At 30.9% G+C, this 25,217-nt stretch overlaps 2 protein-coding genes across 2 annotated transcripts; one reads left to right on the forward strand and one right to left on the reverse strand.

Annotated features, from left to right (window-relative positions):
- The first annotated feature begins 9,799 nt into the window (after positions 1-9,799).
- Positions 9,800-13,606, forward strand: LOC130942899 (uncharacterized). The gene is made up of 4 exons (XM_057871038.1): positions 9,800-10,580; positions 12,313-12,640; positions 13,044-13,125; positions 13,282-13,606. The coding sequence occupies exons 1-4, from the start codon at positions 9,956-9,958 to the stop codon at positions 13,477-13,479; spliced, it is 1,233 nt and encodes a 410-aa protein (XP_057727021.1). The 5' UTR covers positions 9,800-9,955; the 3' UTR covers positions 13,480-13,606.
- A 4,513-nt stretch (positions 13,607-18,119) lies between these two features.
- On the reverse strand, positions 18,120-24,707 carry LOC130967399 (triacylglycerol lipase OBL1-like). The gene is made up of 5 exons (XM_057892239.1): positions 24,279-24,707; positions 19,912-20,102; positions 19,798-19,831; positions 18,607-19,220; positions 18,120-18,502 (listed from the first exon to the last, which is right to left on the reverse strand). The coding sequence occupies exons 1-5, from the start codon at positions 24,604-24,606 to the stop codon at positions 18,248-18,250; spliced, it is 1,422 nt and encodes a 473-aa protein (XP_057748222.1). The 5' UTR covers positions 24,607-24,707; the 3' UTR covers positions 18,120-18,247.
- Positions 24,708-25,217: the final 510 nt, after the last annotated feature.

The following is a 25,217-nucleotide window of genomic DNA, read 5'->3' on the forward strand; positions in this document are numbered from 1 at the left end:
ACACGGTAAACTAACAAAGGGATAATTATATTTTTCATTTTTCTTAAAATAAAGGAAAAAAAAGGGAGATGATGTGAAAAGAAAGGGTGTGTGTTTTGAGAAGCGGCCCACTGCATGTGAGTGAGAGAGAGAAGATGACAAGTGGGAAGGATGGGTGTGTGGGAAGTGTACACAATGGTGTCTCTACTCATGTCCACTTCCTGTTCCCTGCAAAACCGATTTCTTCCCACTCATTATTCCCAGCTCAATCAGTGGTTCTTGTCCTAACAAAAATTCAATTACACTCAACTAATGTGACATGTCTCACCACATTGCTCGTATCCTGTGTCCACATTCTTGGCATCTCCATCGCTGCAAATATACTTGCACTTACTACCTTACAAATATAACCGATTATCTAGGAATTCAATTCCGATGCTTTCGACTACAGTTAATTAATAAGTACTTGCCGATCATCACATATTTCCTTTTCTTCCTCCAACTATGCTTAATTGTAATAGATTGTTTGGTGTTAATTCAATACGGTTAATCTTCATTTTGATAGCTTGGTGTAAATAAACGTGTTAGTCATTTTAGTTTCTATAAATTTTATTGAGCTAAATTATTAATTTAATTCGCGTTAAGAAGTTGAATGTTAAAAGTAGTAGAATACTATATAAATCTTAAAAATTTTGTATGCGATATAGAATATCAAAAATGGTAATTGTACATTGTAAGAATATAATTAAGATTAATTAAGATCAGTTAGTATTAATTATATTTATTTAATATATTTATATATTTATTATAAGATATTATAATTTTATTATTTTAATTCTTTAAGCATTTATATATATTTTTGTATATTCTATCATGGACAACACACTCAATAATGTATAATTATTTTTTTTATTATTCTATTGTTTTTAACAGGATATCAAGAGCACAATTTTTTTTATAAAAAATTAGTTTATAGTTCTTTATTCTCTCTTTCCATAATGTTTTGTTTTTATTTTTCGTTCTTCTTTTTTGACATTGTGTTTCGTCACTGGCCATATCATTGTCTTCATCTTGTCGTTACGAGTCCAACGAACCAACTCCGTCGCTAGTAACCTCCTGAAGCACCGCCGCAAGTCCTTGTCCATTGTTATTTTTTTTCACTTTCCAAATGTATCTAGCATCATTGGATTCGCCGCCATATCAACGTTTCAGAAGCTCTCCATGTGTCGCTACTTGCAACTCTCATTGATTCTCGCCCAACCCACATTTAGACCCGATCCGACCCATTTCGTTGACCCGCACGCCAGCTCCGCTAAGTCCACGTGACGTGTTCTCCTTATCCGTTCAGGTGCTGCCACATGTCCTTCATTGATTGACGTGGCAACTAACGCGGCACATAGTTAGATCCCTCCTAAAGTTTTTTGGTGAGTTTTTTCCGATTTTGCCTTTCGTTTTCTCACCCTTTTCTCTGATCTTGCAGTTTCTTCTCTCTTTTAATCTTAGTATCTACTATTATGAAAAAATCAAATATTTTTCAGCCTATTCTTGTTATCCTTAATGGTTCCAACTATGCTCATTGCGTTGAAATCATGAGAGAATTTCTTAAAGGACGCAAATTATGATGCTATGTGATTAGTGATATTGTTTGTCCTGTTAAGCCAACTGTGACAGAGAAATCAAAAGATGAGACTTCCAGATCCAAAGAGGATGCTCATGACAATTTTGCAGAAAAATTAGAAGATCGGGATAATAAAAACCACCAAATTATCACTTGTTTTGCAACACTTCTGATCTACTCCAGGAATTTATCTACAATTTGGGATTTTTAAAACTACTAAAGAGGTATGGGATAATTTGGCAAAATTTTATACTATTTCTGATCTCTCCCATCAGTACCAACTGCTAAAGGAGATTCATAGCCTTAAGCAAGAATGTGGACAAGTAATTTTTTATTTTCTTGCTCAAATAAAAATTATTTGGGATCAATTGATGACCCCTTGTAAGCCTATTCTTAAAGATACAACTGATGCTAAGGCATATGAGGATTATCACAATCGAACGCATCTCATATAGTTCCTCATGGCTCTTACTAATAATACGAACTGGTTAGAGCTTCGCTTCTTTATCAAAATCCCTTGCCTAGCCTTAGAGATGCACTTCCTCATCTTAAGTATAAAGAAACGCGCTTGGGATTGACTCTAAAAGTGAAACTGTCTTTGCAGCCAAGACAGAAAAGGTAAATTTTGTCAAAACTGTAACCGTTCTTGGCACCTCTTCTTAGACTATCCTTCTATTAAATGTCGAAAATATAAACAGAAAAGTCACATTGGCTCCAATTGTCCAAAACTGTTCTGCCATTATTGCAAGCTCTTGGGACATTTGATTACAGTATGTCCTACTTGCCCACCATATTCATATTAAAACAAGTATTAATCTCATCCCAACTACGCTAAGAATGTGTCTGCTTCTACTGAATCAACCTACATTCTGTCTCTCCATTCGACATTGAGTCTCTTCTTAAGCAACTTCTCTCATTTTCTTGTAATACCTTTGCTGCTCTTTCGACTCCTCCAAGTAATTATAAAAGGTATTTTAATTTTGGTTGCTTTAATCACATGTCTCCTTTGCGTCATCTTTTTTCATCTTTGTCTACCACTACAAATACACCTTCTGTCAACACTACAATGGTTCCCTCTTGCATGCGATACATAAGGATTTTATTTCAAAGTCAAATCTTAATCTCCCTGATACTTATTTTGTTTCAAAATTAAACTTTAATCTTATCTCTTTTGGTCAATTTTTTTATCTCGGTTTTGATGTCAATTTTTTATTTCTGGTTGTCGTGTGCAGAATCGTCAGACGGGACAGATCATCGAGACTGGATATAAAGTCAGAAGATTGTTTGAGCTCGAGAATCGTCATGTTACTTCTACATCAAATCTCTGTGCTGTTTCTTCTCCATCTACACTTTACTTGTGGCATCACCGTCTTGTGCCCACAGCTCTTAAGAAATTGCGTCCTCTTTCAAGTGTTTTAGGTCAAGATAATAATGAGTCTTTTGATTGCATTTCTTGCCAAACTGCAAAACAACCAACTTTATCTTTTCATAATAATTCATCTCTTGCTTGCTCTCTTTTTTATCTTATTCACTCTGATGTTTAGAGTCCCTCTCCCACCGCTTCTATAGGAGGGGCTCGATATTTTGTAGTATTTATTGATAATTATTCATGTTTTACTTGGGTTTATTTGATGACTAATCGTCATGAGCTGCCTCAACTTTATGTTAACTTTGCTACTATGATTAGAACTCAGTTTTCTAAGGTCATTAAAATCTTCCGACACAATAATGGTATAGAATATCGTGACTCCAAACTTTTAAATTTTTTCGCTGAATAGAGTACTTTGTTTGAGTTTTCTTGTCTTGGTACCTCTCGACAAAATGGAAGAGTCGAATGCAAACACCGTCACATTTTTTACTCTGTTCATGCAATGCTTATTTCTCCTTCGTGTCTTGAGCGTATTGGGGTGAAACTGTTCTCACTGATGTTCTCACTGTTGTTCATATTATCAATAGAATCCCTTCTTCTGTCCTTGATAACACTACTCTCTTTGAACATCTTTATCATATTTCTCCACATTACGACTCTCTTCATATTTTTCGTGGTGCCTGTTTTGTCCTTCTTCAGCCTCATGAACATAATAAAGTTGAGCCTCGGGCTCGAATGTATTATTTTCTTGGTTATGACACTGAACACAAGGGTTATCATTGTTGAGATCTTATCTCTCAACGTTTTTGTATATCTCGTCATGTTGTATTCTGGGAGCATCACATATTCTCTAGTTTCTCCTCTTTTGAGTCAATTCCTTCTACTCAGTCACTATTTTTCACTAACCCCAATGTTGATCTTTTTTCTAGTGATAATACTATAGGTTCTATCTCAAGCCAAACTCTCGAGCCTCCTACTCTTTCGCCTTATCTATCTTCCGATGATTCCAGACTGGACGATGATCCTACTCCTACTGTCATGCATCTTCCCTCTACTCATTCTTTTAAGGTAACAAATCCACTTTTTCATCTTCTTAATTATCATTATTTTCTACTATTTTTCATCACCATGAACTTAAGTTATTCTGAGGAGTCTCCACAAATCCTAATTGACAACAAGCAAGGCAGAATAAATTCAGGCATTTGAAAAAGCACACACTTGGAACTTGGTTGATCCTCCTTCTACTCAAGAAGTTGTAGGTAGTAAATAAGTATTCAAGATCAAAACTTTCTCTAATAGTTCTATTGACCGTTATAAGGCACGATGAGTAGCTCAAATATGTACACAAGAGTATGGTATTGATTATGAAAAAACTTTTGTTTCTGTTGCTTCTTTCACATCTGTTCGCGCTCTCTTTGCCATTACTGTGGTAAAAAAAAATGGTCTCTCAATCAGATGGATGTGAAGAATACATTTCTTAATGAAGATTTGAAAAAGAAGGTCTATATGAAACCACCCCTGCAATATCCTTGTCCTTTTAGAAAAGTTTGTCTCCTTTGTAAAGCACTTTATAATCTTAAACAAGCTCTTTGTGAATGGTTTGAAAAGTTCAGCACCAGTATATGCAATGTCGGTTTCACTTGCAGCCCTCATGAGAATATTATCTTTATTCGTAAAAGTGAATATGGGGTTGTTCTTCTACTTTTTGTATGTTGATGACATGATCATTACTGGAGATGATGTTAATGGTATCTGTGATCTTAAAGCATCCTTTCACCATACTTTTAAGATGAAAGATCTTGGTTTTCTCTGTTATTTTATTGGCCTTGAAGTCATATCCTCATATGGTAGTATCTATCTGACTATCTCTCTCAAGTTAAGTATGCGTCTGATCTTCTTCCTCAAGCCAGAATTACAGATAGTCACATTGAGTCTACTCCTCTTGAACCTAATATTCGGTTTATTCCTATGAATAACACTGTTTTGGATAATCCTACTTTTTATTGACAGTTAGTTGGAGATTTCGTCTGACTGTCACATGATTAGACATCACCTATTCAGTTCATGTTTTTAGTCAATTCTTGTCAGCTCCTCGTACTATTCATTATGTGACAATTTTTTACATTCTTTGTTAAATCAAAAGCACCATGTGTTCATAATCTTTATTTTTCTATCTATTTATCTGTAACCCTAGTTCAAACATACTAAAAAATTAGTTTAGTTTATTTGCGTATAAATTTGTCGTTTAAAACTTAAAATAATAATCTAAATTGTAGTAACCACCAATCGTGACTAACCATTTGTTGTGAATGAAAATTATAATCACGATTTGAGTAGACTAATGAATTGGGATGGAGAGAATAAATCACAAAATACATTGACTTAGGGATGGCAATGGATCTTTATGGAAATGGAGATTCCATTTCTATTTAATAAGATGCTCCCTATCCGTGTCTCTCATCTCCGGATATTAAGTTTTATTTATTTTTTTAAAAATTAATATAATTATAATAAAATTTTATATAATTTAATTAAATATATCAAATTAAATGTAATTTAAACATAAATTTAATATAATAATTAATAACATACACATAAAATTTTTAATATATAAATTAAAATAAAATAAATTAAAATTACGTATACATTTTATATATATAATGATATTTAAGTAAATTTTTTGGACGAAAATTTCACAAGTTCCCGTGGTATGGGCAGGTGCGAATTTTGTTGTGATCCCTATGTATGTGGGCGCTGGCCGTGCGTCACCCATGCCTTCCTCAACCAAAATGCAGTTGTTTTTTCATTTTTCAACACCATTCCACTCTCAATCCGGTATGCTTTAATTTATCCAATTTCTTTATTATATTTCTTGCAGAAATATTCAATTGTTAATTGATAGATGTATAGATTCTTCGTCCAGTTTTCATATCCTTTTCTCATCATTAGCCTTTTTCCTTTTACTATATTTTATTCCCGCGAGAAGCAAAAAGAAGAGTTGGCAAACAAGCTCGATCTGAGAACGAGACAAATAGAGTTGTGGTACTGTGGTTTCAGAATAAGAAAGCAAGGTAGTAATTCAATTTTTCTATGTTTTAAATTTGATCACTTTTAATTAAAAATGTTGAATACTAATTAATGAATGTACACGCAGGACAAAATTAAAGCAAATGAATAAAGTGGTGTGCGGTATTGAAAAAGTGGTGTGAGAGGCTAAGAGAAGAGAACAAATGGCGTGAGGCATTGATGCTGTTTATTGGAAACAGTTTACATACATTATTATTATTAAAAATCTACTACTTGCTCATTGCTGAGAAGAAGGAAAGAATCTAGTAGAGAAGAAGAATAAACAAAGAAGAGGAACTCAAGAAACGAAAAATGAATGAAGAAAAAGAAATCGTTACTCCCGTTTTGATTTTTTAAAATTTACAAAAATTTAAATATATGAGGCTGTTTTTTTGGTTATGGAAAGGGATAACGTGTTATGGTGTAAGAACTAAAATGAAAGTTGAGTTTTGGATTTGTTTATTTTTTTAATTTTAAAATACACTAAACGTAAGTTATGTTTTGTCATTTTTATTTTTTTTTTATTTTGTTTTAGGTTAAACTTAAGTTGTGTTTTTGAAGCCAAAAAATTTAAAATTGTTTTGGAGCCCACAAATGCAGGTTGTGTTTTGTGAGTGTTAGAAATTTTTTTTTGGAAGTCCCAAAATGCAAGTTGTGTTTTGTACACAAAATAATATTTAAATTCACAGCTTTGTCTATAAATACGAAGTCTAATTTTATTCATCTCTATCTTCACTTCTCCTCTTACTCTTTTTTGCATAAAGTCCTTAGTTGCTTGTTTTTTTGGCAGTTAACTGTGTCAAAAAAATAGAGTTAGTTGAGGTTGAAGTTATGGAAGGTGTTGCAAATTTGCAAGTATATTATAACGGTGAGGTTATACCAAACACACATGAAGGAGTGCCTTTTGTTTGTGAATGTCCGTTGTCATTTGCTATTCCATGTACCATGAGTTTTGTCGAGTTGCAGAATGGTCTTTGTAATAACATTCAAAGCCAAATTTTGAAAAGGGTGAGCAATTTTTTTATACAGAAGTCCTGTGCAAGTATTTGGTGGACTAATACAGTTTCAAATAATGCCAATCACTGATCAAATCAAACAACAGGGAGCGTGGTGGTGCGGAAGGACCGGGCGGATCTACATGACCCGTCGACTGATCAAAGTCGAAGTCACTGGCATGACCTGAAGTGGCGCGACGACCACCAGACTGCTGAGATGTAGCAGGCCCTTCCTGCGGTGGGGTCGAAAATAAATAATTTGTATCTCTCAAGACCCGAGAGAAGTTGATGGTTTCAGATCCACCCAACAGACTAAAGTGACCTTCGACTGGAATTATCAGCTGTGGTATATAGGGCTCAAGTGTCTGAGGTGGCTGTGGTTCCGGTATATATGGTGCTGCTGCTGATATGCCAACCACTGCTGGGTTGGATCCTGAAACTGCTGTCATATGCCGAATCCTAAAATTACTGTGCGTATGCCGGCATCTGATACTGAGATCATATGTCGGACTTGACAGTGGTGCTCATATGCCGGATCCTAATTAACAATTAATTACAATTAATAGTAATTAATGATAATAGATAAACCTAAACAATAATAATTAATTATAATTTAAAACGATAAAAATTAATAATAAAAATACTAGTAATTAATAATAATACCTGAAACTGTTACTCATGAGGCGGCACTTGCTGCTGTGAGCCAGGTGATTCTTTCTATTGCTGCTGTGGTTCATCGACGCCGGTATTTTATTATTATATTAATAAAAAACATTAATAAATTATTAAAAATGATTAACATTTATTTAATTAACAGTATTATTTATTTATTTAGTATTAGAAAATAATAATAATTTATTATTATTGTCCTACACACTACTATTATAAAAATAACTTATTCTCACTATCATAATAATTACTCAAATATAATATAACAATAATAACAATAATAATAACCATTAATTATATTATTATTATCTTAGGCATTTTATTAATAACCAGTATTATTTATTATTAGAAAATATTAATAAATTATTAAAAAATAATAATTTGTTTAATTAAACATTGTTAAAAAAAACCGTATGCTAAATAGTATTATTATTATTACATAGTATTATTATTAAAAAATATTAATAAATTATTCTCGTTATGATATCTACTATAATAATAATAATAATAATAATAATAATAATAATAATAATAATAATAATAATAAAATAAGTAATAAAAATATTTACCGTAATGAGAAATAAATAATAATATAATATTAGTAATAATAATATTAATAACCACAATAGCACTAATTACAAGATAAATAAATAAAATTCGAATATATATATATATATATATATATATATATATATATATTCATCGTTAAATATTAAAAAAAATTACATACCAATTGGAAATGATCCAAATACTCAATAATATAAGTCACAAAAAAAAATACTCAATAATATATTTTTTTAATTTGTTAAAATTTCACATCATTTTTTTTTATTGTACCATATGCTTTTTTTCTTCTACACTTTCTTTCTTTACTCTTAACCATTTTCACTCTAACTTCCTCATTCAGGTTCAACTCTTCCTCAGCGTAGCTTATTTCGTTTTTTTACTTTGCTCATTCAGTCATCTGCGTTTTGGCTTTTAAAGACCAAAGTGAACATCTTCAAAGACACGCATGCAATTAGGAACGCTGCAAAACGCAACTTCTGTTTGTCTGTACAAGGTTGAAAAACACAATCTGCATTTTGTCTAGCCTTATGCTAGTCAACATTGTTCCTATCAGCATATTGCAACTTGCGTTTTGCATGAGATGCAAATTTTTGTTTAAATGTTACTTGTGTTTTACAGGTCACTAAACAAAGCAGGTCCACATTTGTAGACAACTCACCATGCATCCATATGTATGCATAACACTATTTTTTCTTCCATTTTTAAATGATTTTCTGAATATATGAAAATTATTAATCATTTGTATTTAATAAAATTTTAAAGTTTCACTAAATTGAAATCGTTATTATTGATTTTCTTTTTAAAAAAATTTACTTTTTCAGGCATTTTTAATAGTTACTGCTGATTTTGAAAAAAATTTAAAATTTTAATTAATTAAATTATTACTAACAATTTTTTTTCTAATAACTATCCCATATTAACAAAATTTACTAAAAAATCCTAATATTTTGATAAATGTCACCTCTAAACAAAAATTTACCTGTTTGTATGCTTATGTTTAATGTTTATAAAAATATTTGATAACAAAAAAATTAATTAAAAATAATTAAAATTTATTATATTTAATATTTATTAATTATAATGATAATTACTAAATATTAAATAAAATAAGTTTTGATTATTTTTTTTAATATTACCGAATATTTAATATATTAGAAACTTAAAATGATGTGTTTTTAAGTTGTTTTACAGTGCGATTGAAAGTTGAGAATACTCATAATCTAATATAAGAGCAGGTATTTAAAGCCTGACTTAGTTGCTTCTTAGGATGCCTGTTGCCCCTATTAATCATACCAAGTGTCATAAGTACCAAACCATGACCAGTCAATATCTCACACAGTTACTTTTTCGGTGCAAAGAATCTCACACGATTTAAGTACACTCACATGCGCGCCAGGATTCAGTTGAAGTGGAAAATCACGGTGTTTTTTAATTGATGAAAATCTTAAAATATTACATGTGTAAATACGTAGAATGAGTGAGTTTACGGTGTTGCAATATTTAGAATTAGAATTGTCCGATCTATGTTAAAAAAGAACAAAAGGGTAGACTCACATCAACCTCTCCCTGTCACACATAACAAAAACTAGAAAGAGGGAACACTACATTAAGTATTAGGTAAGGCAAGACCACGTTCGCATTCCAATAATAATTTGAATTGTAATTTCCTCTTGGTCTTGGTGATAATAGAAGATGAAGAAAACGCCTTGTTCCTCTTATCAGAAGAACCACCTGATTGGGTCTTTCCCAAGCCCAGGGGCACCAAACTACAGAGAGAAAGGCGCAGTGATAAGTTCCCAAAAGGGATGGAGCTCAGAGAGAGTAGCAAAAGCTTCAAGCAGCAGCATAAGAAGACACACAATGTCTGGTCTCACACCCTTCTTCAGCGCCGGCGGAAGAACAATGCCTTCCAAATGGGACGAAGCTGAGAGATGGATTTGTAGCCCAGTTTCTTCCTCTTCTGCTGACGTCAGACAACCTCATCAGCGTAGACCCAAGTCCATAAGCGGCCCAATTGTTGATCATGGTCAACAAGGCGGCCCTCAAGTGGCGGCTTGTTACTACTCCAATAACCATGCCTACTCACCTTCTTCTTCTAATTCTATGGTTCCGATTCGGCAGGGTTTGGTTGTGAGGAACTTGGTAGTTGGTTCACCGTTCTCCACCGGTGTGCTTGCACCGCTTGCTGTTTCTGTTCACCATTATGATGATGCTTATCATTTTGGGGATGGAATGGATTCTTCTGGTAGTCCTCTGCTCCACGCTGCACCGCTCTGCCCTCAACACTCATATCACCCATCGTCTCCTATCTGCCAAGGTAAAATATAATGTGAAAAATTAGGTGCACTCCTCTTTATAAAGTTGATAATTGAAAGTAGTTAAGTAGAAATTTAACCAAATCAATTAAAATAATCCGATAGCTGTAATTGAATTTTCACCTATTTATATATCTCTCTCAACAAACATCTTCTATTTAAATTAGTAATAATCATAGGAAATTCACTTATTTGGTTCATTTATAACTCGTTAAATATTAGCATTTTAAATTAGTATGTGATCACTCATAATTTATATTTATTAAATTTACAAACATAAATTAATAAAAACTATTAGAATTATAATTTAAAAATTAAGATTTATTGTATACGGTGATTGGGGTGCTGGTAATCTGATGACTGGTCAGAGGGAGAAAAAGTGAAATTGTGATTTTTAAAAAAGAAAGAAAAAGTAAAAATAAAAAAAGATAATTTAAAAAAATAGATAATTTTATTTTATTTTTATTAAAAGTATTATCCCTAACCTTTTTCATAGGGTTTTTCTCAGACTTTGTAATCCGTGCGTGTCGACATTCTGCTTTTAGATGTTGTTGGTCTGATCAATACTTACTACTTTACTAGCCACACCAAATTCTTTGTTACAGACGTACAGTACAGGCCAATTCTGTATTCAGTATTCACTGTTTATTTGTTGTCCAATTTATTTTTTATAATAAATTTTAAATATTTATTAAATTTTTATATTTTTAAATTAAATATTAACTGTTTAATTTTTTTTAATAATTAAACACTAAATTAGCAGATTTTTAGACATCGTAACACCTACAGTATATTTGTTAATAACGATTTATTTCTTCTTACTCTATAAAAAAATTGTTAATAACGATTTCTAAAAAGAGTAATTGGAATTAAAATTGTTTGTTACGATTTTTTTTAAATTATTTTGAATTGAAATTATTATTAGCGATTTTTTTTATATTTCATAAAATTGGTGAAATCATTACTAACTATTTTTCTTTTTCAACAATTATCCTATATTAACAAAATTTATCAATAAATCTCAATATTTCAGTAAATCTCACCAATATTAAAAAAAAATAGCCAATACATTAGTCTGTAGTGGTATATTATTTCATGTTTTAAAAAAAAAGTGTATACTAAAATCAACTACTAATAAAAAATACATGTTAGAATATAAATACACATTAAAAATAAATTAAATCACACATATATTTATACACAAATACGTTGGTGGTTGATTTTAATGGCTGATTTTGGTGTGCAAATAGCATTTTTCTAAATGGATAGATAGATAAACAAAGAAATACTAAATTGTATTCTTTTAAAATGAAGAGTAGAAGTTTCTACAGAAGTGACAGTTAGCTAAGTTTTAGTCTCAATGAATAAAATGAAGGATGAGTGAAGATTATTATTTTCTAGAAAAGGAATATTATATATATAACTTGAGTTTGAATATGTTACGGGAATTGGAATCTGCTAAATAATGAAATACAGGGTCTCATCCAAAGACACCACGAAGTTTTGAAAGTTCGGTAACACTATTGGTATTGAGATTCTGTATATATGTAATGAATTGGTTATTACTTTATAGCAAATGTGTGACACTTTCTCTGTTGGACAAATTAATGTGAACTATGTTGCATATAGAGAAAGAATTTTTCTCTGAATAAAAGTTTCGATCATTAGGATGAGATAACATTACCACTGTGGACATTTCATTCAATGAACACAAGAATTGAACTTGATTTGCAGATTTGCTAGATAAGAATCACGATGAGGATGACATGATGTTCTCAAAATGTGACAAAGGAACACAAATGAGCCCTGCAGATGAAACAGAGAGTGATCTGCATTCATCTCCAGAATCTTGCACCGGTTCAGCCATGGTTCAACCGGGTTGCCATTCCCCTAAGCTTGAGGTCAGAGATGTGCAGGTTGATAGCCAAGCTACTCTTATCAGGGGATCCAAAAGGCACGCAACGAAATCTCTGAGTAGCCACAAAGAATTCAGAGAAAATAGTACAGAAACCAGCCAATTTTCGCCTTGGGATATTGAAGACTCAGCCTCAGACATTTCCAAGTATTTTCTTTATAGTTTCTCATAATTGCATCTAGCATAAGGGATCCCTTGCATAACTTCTGTTAGAAATATAATCGTTCATATGTCTTTTTTTTATTCATCTAAGCTTTTGGAAAAAAGTGATTTTATAACATAATATTTTCTTTCATGAGAATGTGTGTTAGAGATATAACCATTCTTATGTCTCCTCCAATTAGTTTAAGCTTTTGGAAGAAGTGCGATGTCATAGTAGCTCATCTTGCTGCTTAAATATGTGATCGAAAAGTGTTAGAAATATATCATTCATGTTACTTTTTCCTATCATTAACGAGACATAATCTCCATTGCTTATTCAGGGTGCAAAAATCACATAATGTCGTTTTTGTGTTTGTAAATTTATGAATGTACATTTATTCTGAAGCAGGTTAAAGAGAGAGGAAGCCAAAATCATTGCGTGGGAGAATTTGCAGAAAGCAAAGGCCGAAGCCGCAATACGCAAACTTGAGGTTCTTTTATTCAACAACATTTCTATATTTCACTCTCTCTGCCTTAAGTTTAAAACAAATTCATAGTCAATGAGTCAATAACAAATTATTTTGATGCCCAATATTTAAATGGTTATCCAATTAAAAGAATGAAAATTAAGAAAATGGTGTGAACAGATGAAATTGGAGAAGAAGCGATCATCATCAATGGATAAGATTCTAAGCAAGTTGAGAAAGGCAGAGACAAAAGCTGAAAATATGAGAAGCTCGATCCCTGAACAACAAGAAAACCGGACTTCCAAGAACTGCAAAGTGTTTTCATTCCCGATATGGTCCCCAATCAGCTGCTTCAGCACCCATGCTGTTGCTGACTGAACCACTCAAGTCATTATGATTTTGACCCTTTTTCCACAAGAATCTAGTACTAGTGTGCTACATTCTTCTCTTAATTCATGCCGTTTCATGCATTTGTATATACCACACTTGTTTATGGGACATACTATATATTCGCCTTTTTTATTTTTTTCTCATTCTTTTTTTCTGTGGAAGTAAAAATAGTAAATATTGTTGGGATTTCAATCTGATTGAATCATACTGCTACATTCATTTCACAAAGTTCTCAAAACAAACAAGTGTTTTTCTATTACCAAAAATATTGGGTGACCAAATTAATTTTATAATCAAGTCTAATAGAATACTTCTAACCGTGTTTACTCCCTTATCTTACTAGTCACGCACTCAGTCTATCTTCTTTTCCTCCTCCTTTTTCTATGTTTTTTTCCTTCTTCTCCTAGGTTGTCTTTTTTTTTTATACCTTTCTACATGGCCGCCTTCATTTTTTCTTATATATTTCTTTGTTTATTTATTTGTTTGTTTCTTTGTGTATTTGTAAAAAAATATAAAGGGTAAAGAAGAAAAAAGAAAAAAAAGGGAAAATTTTATTAGAAAAATAGAGAAATTTTTTATACAAAAATAAAATTTATAATGATTAACGTATAAAAATTTTTAAAAATAAATATAACTTTTTTTTAAGAGAACACAAGAAAAAAAATATAAATTTAAAATCATAAACACATAACTTTTTTAAAGGTAAACACAATGTTTTGAAAGTAAAAGTTGAGCTTCGTGTTTACTCTTAGATCTCACCTAAGCTTCGTATGGGAAAAGTAATACCTGTAGTTGATATTTCATTAGGGCTAATTATAATTGGTTATTGTTTATATATAAGACATACGTATTTAATTTGATGGGCTTGGACCTTGGAAATAGTGATTAAATAGAGTGTTTTGAGTTTTGGGACTTTTTTTTATGTAAGACAAATGATTCTCCAATGTTATCATAATTTTGATCTTCGTTCAGCAATTATAGTTTCGGATAAGAAAATTATTTTTTTGAAATAGAGAATTAGAGATATCCTGAGCTAGGTTTTTGAATGGTTGCGTGTTTTATGGTTCTGGTGTTTCTTTTTTTTTTTTTCATTTTGTGCGATATCCGAATTTTTAAGAAATGTATTTAGAATTTATTTCACTTACATTTTATTATTTTAGTTTGTGCAAATAATTAAGTTTCATTTGCTATAAATTGAGTTTAATTATTATAATTCTTAATATTTTATGATTGATCTTCATTTATGTCGAGCTCCCTTGAACAAAATTTGCATGGCATATCGGATGGGTCGTACTCAACAACCCTCATAACCTGTAATTTGTTTATATGTGTGCATAAATTATAATCTGTGAGAATAACTTGTAACCACTGTTTATGATATTTGTAACGGCTAAAAAGTACATGTATGTAGTTGAGGAAATGTAAATCTAAATGGAAGTAAGTGCTAAATTACTTTGGAAGGTTATTGCTAGTTTACTTAAGGTTAATTTCATAATCCTCATGGTTGATGAATGCAAGAAAATAAAATTAGTATCAACAAGCCTCACCAACTACTAGACATTGAAGTTTATGAGAAATTTTGATGTAAACACTGAAAAATAAATTATTTTTAAAGTTATAGTTACATTAATCAAATCAATAAAGCTCAATGAAAAAGTTGATCATTTTAAAGAAAGATTAATGGCTAGGGTACAAAGAAAAAGAAGTATTGATCCTGTATTATCCTATTAAAAAACAAGCAGCGTATCCGTTACAATCCAGATTGAATTAAATTGCATGTGCTTAATTATGCTTGGAATTAGATTGATTATATTAATGATTGTTAATTTGTGCCGTTGTTAGATGATGCTTGGAAAAAAGAAAATGTAGTGGTAATAAATTAATTAATGTGACTAGACAGCTACTTGGATGGTAGTTTCAGGATTATGAGATAGAGTTCATGAATCTAACTAGAAAACTTATTAACGAGTAATATTAGGATTATTGATATTCTAAGGGAATTAGAAGGATTTATGGTTAGGTCGAAATTTTTTTGTTCTAAACTTTTTTGGATACAAAATCATTTCTAAGGTTTATCGTAGTTTTAAAATCATCATTTGACCAAATTAATTTTTTAAATGACAAAAATATTCTTTTTCTCTCTTCACACCATCACTAGGGCTGGTAATGGGTAGGGTAGGGTAGGACCCTACCCTAATCCTACCCGCGAATTAAAAATTTCATTAAAACTCTACCCTACTCTACATGCGGGTTGAGAATCTCTCAACCCTAACCCTATCCGCACCCTAAAATTTTAAATCCTATCTTACCCTATCATACCCGCAGAAATATCAAATTTTTTCAAAGTAAATATAAAATTAAATTATTTTGAATTTTATACGTATTAATAACATAAAAAATAAAAAACTAATGCTCTAAATTACTAAATTAACTAACTAGTTTAGTGGTTGTTCCCTTATTATAAGTCATTATATAAGAGAGGTTGTGGGTTCAACTTTCACTTCTTTCACTATATAGAGAGATTTTTATAAAATATGTGTTATATATGAGGTGCGGGTAGGGTAGGGTAGGGTAGGGTACACCCTAAACCCGTACCTTACCCTACCCGCAGGCATACCCGGACCGTACCCTACCCTACTCGCTGCGGGTAGAGTAGCCTACCCTACCCGAATGGATTGGACCGGGTTAGGTACCCGCGGGTAGGGTATGAATTGCTAGCCCTAACCATCACCATTACTCCACTACCTATTACCACTGTATCACCATCTGTACCATCCCACCCACTCAACAAGAAAACTCAACCCTTCAACAACTTTAAATAAATCAAAATCAAAACAGCAATTCATCATCAAAACTATCATTATTAACAAGAAACAAGAAAATCATGATCGTCATCGCTAAAACAAACATTAACAAAAAAGGGAGGAAAATGGGAGGGGAGGGAAAGGGCGGTGGAGGGCAGGGAGAGAAGGAGAAGGGAGGTGCGACGATGATATTGGAAACGCGAAGAACACGACCACCACCACCACCTCCTTGATGATGACGAGGAACACGAGGGCGAGGACGAGGTGCTGCCAGGGTAAAGGTGGGGTGCTGCGAGGCAAGGGCGAGTTGCGACGAGGTTAGGGTGCAAGTCGCGGCATTGCGAGGGTGAGGGCCAAGTGATGGCAAGGGCGAGGTACTGCCTTTAGCTCAAGATTTAACCAGAGAGCTTCTTCTTCCTCACCCATTCTACCAAATCTTGATTTGGTGATGGTCGGACCAACGGAAGAACTTGACGGCCTGAGCGGAGAAGGCATAAGAGAGCTTAAGGACTTACTTGACGTCGGAGGAAGTGACGGAGAGGGAGGAGTCATAGAGAGATTGCTCGATAGAGTGAGAAGGAATAATGGCTATGATGTAGCAGAGGATTTTGACGGTGGGGGAGAGGGAGAAGGGTGAATCTAGGTAGGAGGGAAAGGGCTCGGTGCGATAGTGGTTGGGCTAAGATATTTTGGTTCGAAGAACGATTTTAAAATTACGTTGAACCTTAGGGATGATTTTGTATGTAAAAAAATGTTGGGGACAAAAAAATTTTTTTGTCTTTATCTTAGGGACCAAAATCGTAAGGTATTTTAGTCCGAAGGACGATTTTAAAATTACGTTGAACCTTAAGAATGATTTTGTATGCAAAAAAATGTTGGGGACAAAAATTTTTTTTGGCATATATCTTAGAGACTAAAATCGTAATGAACCCTAATTAGAATTAACACTAAGAATTCAATTTAATTCTTTAGTATAATGTGAACTAGTAAACAAATTAGGTAATCATTAGAATTATCCTTAGGGTGTGTGTGATTTAAGTATTATCTTGTTACTTAGATTTTATTTCTATGGGAATCAAATACACTAAGAAGAAATATGAGAATTGAAATGATGATATTTTTTGGAATCAAACTTGTTTAAAAATAACTTTTTAAACTAAAAATCAAATATGAGAATATAATACCTATCTTAAATTTTTTTAGGAATTTTTGACTCGATTTCATTAAAATTGGGTCAGACCCAAAACCTAAAGACTAAAGAGCTTACCCAATTTGTTATTCGTCAAAGTTCCCTCCAGCTCATTATCACAGTGAAATTTTTACTTCGAATTTTTTGTATGAATGATAGTTGATATCACGAAATCATTTCCCATTATTTATATGTTTTGCTGTTGATATTATTCTGTTGATCATAACTTTGATTTTATTTAAAATTTTTCTTACAACGTTGTTGTTATTTGTTAATCCATGTGTGGACTATTGTGTTCATCCTCAATTTCTGGTTTAAGACCCAGTTTTAAATTTAATACAAAATTAGCCCAAACTATTAGGATTTTATCGTGGTTAGAATTGAGTATGGATCTAGAAAATGAAACTGATCATCCTAATTTTAGGCCTAGCAGTTTGAGTAAAGAAAAATCCAGTTTTTTTTTGTGACTAAGAAAAATCCAGTTTAATTCTGTCTATAAACACCTCTACTTTTCCAAACTAGCTTCTAATATTCAATTTCTAAAATTATTTAATATTTATTCAAATTTAAGCTTTAAATTTTCTTACTTTTAAAAAGATAAATAACTAAAGATTTAAAAATTTTACCACCATATCTATCACATCAAAACCACCCCTTAGCATTAATATAACAAAAGCCAATCAGTGAAACAATTCTAATAATTACGACATGTTCCAAATTAAGAGGTATAGCTAGCATAGCCCTGTCTTTTGTAGCCATATATTCAGTCTGCTTTTAAGTGTTTTTCTATTGGTCCCAAAAGAGTGGAATTAAGATAATCTTGGGGACCATGAGCAGGTAAGCCTGGAATTAATACCCCAATAACCCTGAAAGCAAATAGAAGCCATCCTTCTTTGTAGTGAGGTCCATTTTGGTATGCAATAGTAAAGCTCCTTATTAGTTCCAAAATTGCATTCATTGTCATGGGTATCACACACCATAGCGAGAAGTAGTTCTTGTTCGGTTCTTCTTCAAGAACCTGCATGCATTTTAAGAAAAATATATAATTGGACTCATACTTATCATAACAAACAAAAGAAAAGAAAACAACAAAGGTAGAAGGAGAAAGAAACACATACATACCTTGAGCTGATATCGCCAATCAAAGAAAAGGCATATCCCAAAGTGCTTGAACATCATTTCCTTATCATCGTACGGCAACCTCGGAACTATATCATTGCAATAAACAAACCTACAATACCTTACCGAATGTTCCTTCAATTTCTGTTTCATATACATTGCATATGCTTCATCTCCAACTCTCGGTTGCCCAAACGTGTAGATCCCTTCAAGCCTCTCCAACAACAACGTCTCTTCATGCAAAAACAACACTGTCCCAAACAAGATTGCAAGTGCACCTCCCAAACTATGACCCGTTACTATGAACTTTGCATTCTCATTTTCACTCAGCCTTTTTCTTAGAATGTCCCTAATAACATAATATGCTAATGGTGGAAGACGCTCGTCTCTTTCAATTTCCTTTGGCCACCCCACATTCTTTTGTAGCCCTAATGCTTTCATGAAGCCGCCGTGCATTCTTCCCACGCCGGGGATTCCGTACCATGAGATGTCGATGTCCGTGCACCAATCGTCGGCGTTGAAGGGTTCTGTTCCTCTGAAGGCCACAACATAAGTATCCCGGTTTTGGTGTTTGTCTAAAGCTATCAACACTTGAGTTGAGGCCTTTTCTTGATACTCTGTTCAACGCATGTCAAATGTAAGATATGGTCTATTTTTACAAGGGTCAATTGGAATCTCATGTAAATGTAATTAATCTGATTCAATTTAGGTGAAACTCAGATCAGTGAACGTCACGTGAAGTTAATAATTAAAAATTGAGAGTCGTTAGATAAAAATTTAGTCAAATTATTTAATTGTTTTCATTTTACAATTTTATATGAAGTCAATTGTATTTCATTTTTACCTTTAATTTACTATTATCAGTTTAATTCGATTTATATATTACACGTTTCTCTAATAATAAATTGAATAAATTTAATTTGATTTACTTATAAACAACATAAATCGAATTAAATTGATTAGATTTTTATAAAAGTGTTTAGAAAAAACGTGTAACAAAAATTGGTTAAGATATCTGCATAATTTTAAATCACAAACTATTTATTGATGTGAATTACCCAAAATATTTTGTGTTAAACATATCCTAATAGAAAATAAACAAAGTATTGTTTACTTTGTGATGTTTATACTTCTTTATGTTTATAAACGAGATTAATTAATATGAAACAGTATAAAATGCTTCTAAGTTCTTACCATTCCAGCAGTCAAAGAAGCCTACATATTCCATCTGCAAATAAAGACAAAAATCAGAAGAAACATTAATTATTAGAGATATGAAAAGAGATGGACTAGTAATTAATTTGATACCTTCCAGTGATCTTCGACAGTAGTTTCGATATGAGCAGCATTTTCATAGGATGCTTTTGAGGCCATCATAGAAAGGGCAATATAGTATTTGCTATCTTCACGAGTGATGCCATCCAATTTTACTCGCACATCTAAATTCCCAATACACGACAAATACTTTGCTGATCTTGGATCCGGCAACACTAACTTCCCTGTGAAGAAATAAGTTATTTTCAAAATGCAAAATATCATCATCTTCTTAACGTAAAATTATGACATGTATTCTAAAATGAGCAATACTAGGGAACCAAAAGGGTATTAGTCAAAAATCAGCCAAATATTTTTGGGGTAAATTTAAAATTTTTTACGAGTTAATATATATGGATGTTTCTTCTACTATGTATCAGAATGTTTCTTTTTCATACTAAATGGATGTTCTTTTATATATTTTTTGAATTTTTTGTATTATAAATGTGAATGTCTCTATTTTTTTAAGAATTTTATATTTTTTAAAATATTATAGATATTTAATTATTTTTACTAAAATATAACAATATTTCTTTTGTTAAGTATTATGATTTTTTTTTCATATTAAATGAATGTTTTTTTTTTATATTTCTTTCCAAGAAGATCAATTAGGCATGCATAGTGCTCTCTTTCTACTCTTCTGGATCCTCACGCGCCGCAGCCCTCTCTTTGTCTTTGCTCTCTTCAACGCTATCATTGCTGCCCTCCTCGCCCAGTCTGCCCGACTCTCCGCCTCCGATCACCGCACCTCCCACTCCGAACCTCAAGCAGAGCACCGGCACAATCAACTAATAACGGATTGAGCTGTAACGGATACGTGTACGGATAATGGTTAATGTTCTGCAGCGGATTCAGGTTCCAATTTCAGATCCCAGAGAGTTTTCCAGTGGATTCGATCGGAGAAGTTGGAGGAAGATGAGGGAAGGACGACAGAGAGGAAGAAACTGCGGCGATCGGAGACGGAGACGGAGACGGCGAAGGCGGTTGAAAGTTCGTATCCGCAGCATGATAAGCTGAGCAACGAGGAGTTCCGGCAAACCATAGAGGCGTTCATTGCGAGGCAAATGAGCCTTCTCCGGGAAGAGTCGTTGGCCATTGTTCTTGTCGACGGTGGCGAATCCGACGAGCTAGATGTCGGTGATAGAAGAGGAGTGCGTCGCGGTGGGGAAGTGGAGAGGGTCTGACGGTGAGAGAGATCTATATGTGTGATTGTTGGAGGTGGGCAGGTTAATATGAGAGAGAAGAGAAACGTTTTTATAGGTTTTAATTAGGTTTACTTAATCAATTTTAAATTTTTAAAATTTTAAAATTTTAAAAAATTAAAATTAATTATTAATATAAATTAATGTGATTTTGTTTAGTTTTTGGTTGATAACCTTTTGGTTCCACATACTTTTCCTTCTAAAATACATGTTTGCTAAATTCTATTTAAAATTATAATATAGATATAGTGTACTAATAGGGTGTAACAAAATCCTTGAGAAAAATCTAAGGGTGAAATTATTATTTTTTGTTAATATTTTTAGTTGTGAGTTTAATTTCATTTTTTAGTTTAATAATTTAATAATATATTTTTAAATATTATTGATAAAAAATAATAAAATTTGTTTGCCTTTTAGTATTTCTAAAAATGCATAAGGCATTTCTAAAATTTTGATAAGCCTAGCCAGTTTATTTTATGAAGAATAAATATTTAAATTATTTTTTAATAAATTTTTAACTATATTAAGTGTATATTAAAATTAGTATCAGTGTAAAATATATATTAAAATATAAAATATATATTAAACATAAATTAAATTATACATATATTTGTATATAATATATAATAATTAATTTTAGTAGTTAATTTTAGTCAAATAATATTTTTGATAAATTTTAGATTAAATAATTTAATTTTTAATAAATTTTTATTATTTAAGTTGGGAGAATTACAGTCTTAACTAATTAGTTCTTTCGTTGTTTTCAATAAATAATATGTGGATTACGTTGATCGACAAAAAAGTGAGTACCAAGCACATAAAAATAAACTATTGGTATCCACAAAAAAGGGGAAAGAGAGAATAATACTATAAAATCATCAATGAGGTTGCTAATGACATTTCTTTGAGAGAGTAATGAAAAACGTTTTGATTGAAAATTCAAACTTTTAATATTTTAAATATACATTGAAAAAAGCATTAAAATTATTTTAAAAAATTTCAACGATTAATCGATTATTATTTTTGTCTACTTATTAACAAATGCCTTTTCGTTACAAGTTGAAACTAAAAGAATTTTATCTATGAAAAGCATTTGTTAACCAAACACATAACAATTATGGCGACCTACGCATACTCGCGTTACACGTTGAAATTAAAGTTACTTTGCTAAGTTTGACACAATTTCATTAAGGATTTTATTAACTATATCTTAAAGATATAGGTTAAGCATATTATAAGAAAAATATTTTTTATAAAAATTAACTTTTTTATATTTTTAATATATTAAACACAACAAAAACATTAAAAAAAATTATTATCATATTTTTAAAATATATTCTTAAGACATAAGTTAAGTAAATCCTTTCATTAATAATTTAACGATTACAGTAGTTAATAATCTGTGGTCCCTCTATAATTAACTTGTTAAAAATTCAAAAAGCAAAAGTACTATAATATTTTAAAAAAATTTTTCAAATATCTCTTACAATATTTTATTTAAGAAAATAAAAAATTAAACTATTATTTCTATTCACAAATATTTAGAATACAAACAAATTTATTTAAAAAAATAAAATTAATTTTATATCTATAAAAAATGAATTTTAAATGGAAAATTTGATTTTATGAAGCTAAAATTATATTAGAAAAAAAAACAGGTTTACTAATAACTAGTTGTAGGGATAAAATTGAAAGATATTTGAAGAATTGGAGACAAAATTTAAATACATTAATGTTAAAAATATTTTTGAAAATTTTTAAAAAATTAAAAATAAAAAATATATTTTATCCTAATTATTTTAATGAAAAATCCTTAATGTTACGAAAGGTTGCGGTGCAAAATATGTGCAAATTGATTAGTCACTCATCTATCTGCTACTTTACACTTTGCCTAGATGTTAGTAAGTCTTAAATAGGGTCAAATTTTTAAGAAGTTAGAGAGTATTAGAAAGGGATAAATTCTTAAAAGAGATGATTCATCAGGACATGTTAGAAGAGATTTTAATTTTATAATTAAAATTTAAAATTTGATATTTGTTATTTCTATTTTCTTAAATAAAAATAAGAAAAGAGACTTTTATATTAAAAAAGGCATGTTAAATATAAAATTAATTATTTATATATTTTTATTTGATGATAATTAATTATTATATATTGTCCGTGTCTAATTTATAAAAAAGTAAAAAAAATAATATCTAATTTAAATAAATAATATGAAAATAAATAATTTTAGAATATTAAAAACTTATCTTAAAAAAAGTTAGATAAATTCGACATCAAAATAGTCTGTACTAGAAAATTGCCTTTATTTAATAACTTATGTTTTCAGAAGAAAAAAAAGTTTATGACACACGTATTGTTATAAATAATAAAGTCATCAAATTTGAAGTAATCCATAAAGTAGTGATTTTGATTTGTAACTTCATGTAACACTCATTGGTATTCTATCATTTTTGTTAAAGATATAATTATTTATATATTTTATTTAAAAGTTTAAATTTGTAAAATAAATTATCACATAATATTGTATTAGATTTTTTTACCAAAAAAATTTAGATATCGATCCATATTGGATAAAAAAAATAATTTAGCATAAAAAGATTAAAAAAAAATACTATTCTGGTTTTTTATTTAGGCCAATTCAGTAAACATATTCACTTCTAGCTTCTTTTTCTTTTGTTTTTATATTAATCAAAGTAATGGAGGGAGAATAAAAGTAAAACACAAAAGTCCAAATTGAAAGAGCTATACAAAAATTAAGAGCATCTTGTATTTTAAAGGTGCTTATTTGCTGAAATATTTAATTGATACCTTTATTTAAAAATTAAACTAACTCCAATTTTTAAGTTTTGTTAAAATCACATATTTAATCATATTTTCCTTGCTAATCATTACATCAACTTTTCTTATAAATAAGTAAAAAAATAAAACATTTTACACCCTTAATTATAATTAAGCTGCCAACTTGGCAACTTGTGTGTGTATGTTTATTTTCAAAGGCTTAATTATCTCTAAAATTGAGAGTGTGCAGATGTATTCAAGTATACATTTAAATAAATTTTTATTATATATATATTATAAGCAAAAGGTGTACTAGCAGGAACAAATATTAGTAGAGGAGATATATATATATGAATGAAAATTAAAGTAATTAATTACCTCTTAGGAAATTAAATATGATATAGAAGATACCACCGTTGAGGGCAATCAAGTTGATGAGAAGCTCAACGCAGATCCCAAAGAACGCTAATGGCTTGGCCATCAACTGCAAGAGCTTCTGGGCCAAGATAGAGATGAATATAAGCCAGCGGTGGCCGAAGCTCTCGTCCACTTCGCCCTCCGCGTGGCTCTCCACGAACCTCCTTCGCGACATGTTTCGCGAAGTGAGGACGTGAAGCAGATCGAAGAACCGGGCGTCTTCATGCTTCAGCAGCATGTAGCTGTCTGCGAAGCCCTTGTCGCAGTCGTCGCTGGTTTTGGCCGCCATGGCTACTACCTTGTTACAAATTAAAGGAGTGATGAAGGTGGTTTCTAGCTAGGAAGCTGAAAGGTTCCTGCTTATTAATTGGTTTTTACTTTTTATATAGAAACGTGGTAGCCATGTGTTACGGGATTATATATATATATATATAATATTTTTTATTAATTGGTTTTTATATAACTCGATTAATAAATTAAGAGGAGTGTTAGAAAGTCAACAGAATTTGTGATATTTAATTATTAATTAACTATTATCAATATTTTTAATAATATAAAATGATATTTAATGGTATAAGATTAATAATTTTTTTTATAATTAAGTGTTGGTCAAATTTTAACAAAAATATTAATTTCTTAAATTTTTTATAAATTAATATATACACAAAATAAAATTTAAATGCTCAATATTTATTTAAATGGATGAATGAAGAGACTAATATAAAAAAATATTAGCCTTTTATCCGTATAAGATGCGTGAAGGTTCTATTAGTAATATTTATCATGTATTTAAAAAATTGTTACTTACACACTATAAATAATTACTAAACTAATTCTTATATGTTTGTATTTAATGTATATTTTATATTAGTAAATAATTTTAGTATATAATTAATATGT

The sequence above is a fragment of the Arachis stenosperma genome, chromosome 1 (genome assembly GCF_014773155.1).
Source record: "Arachis stenosperma cultivar V10309 chromosome 1, arast.V10309.gnm1.PFL2, whole genome shotgun sequence".
In the NCBI taxonomy this organism is placed as follows: Eukaryota; Viridiplantae; Streptophyta; class Magnoliopsida; order Fabales; family Fabaceae; genus Arachis; species Arachis stenosperma.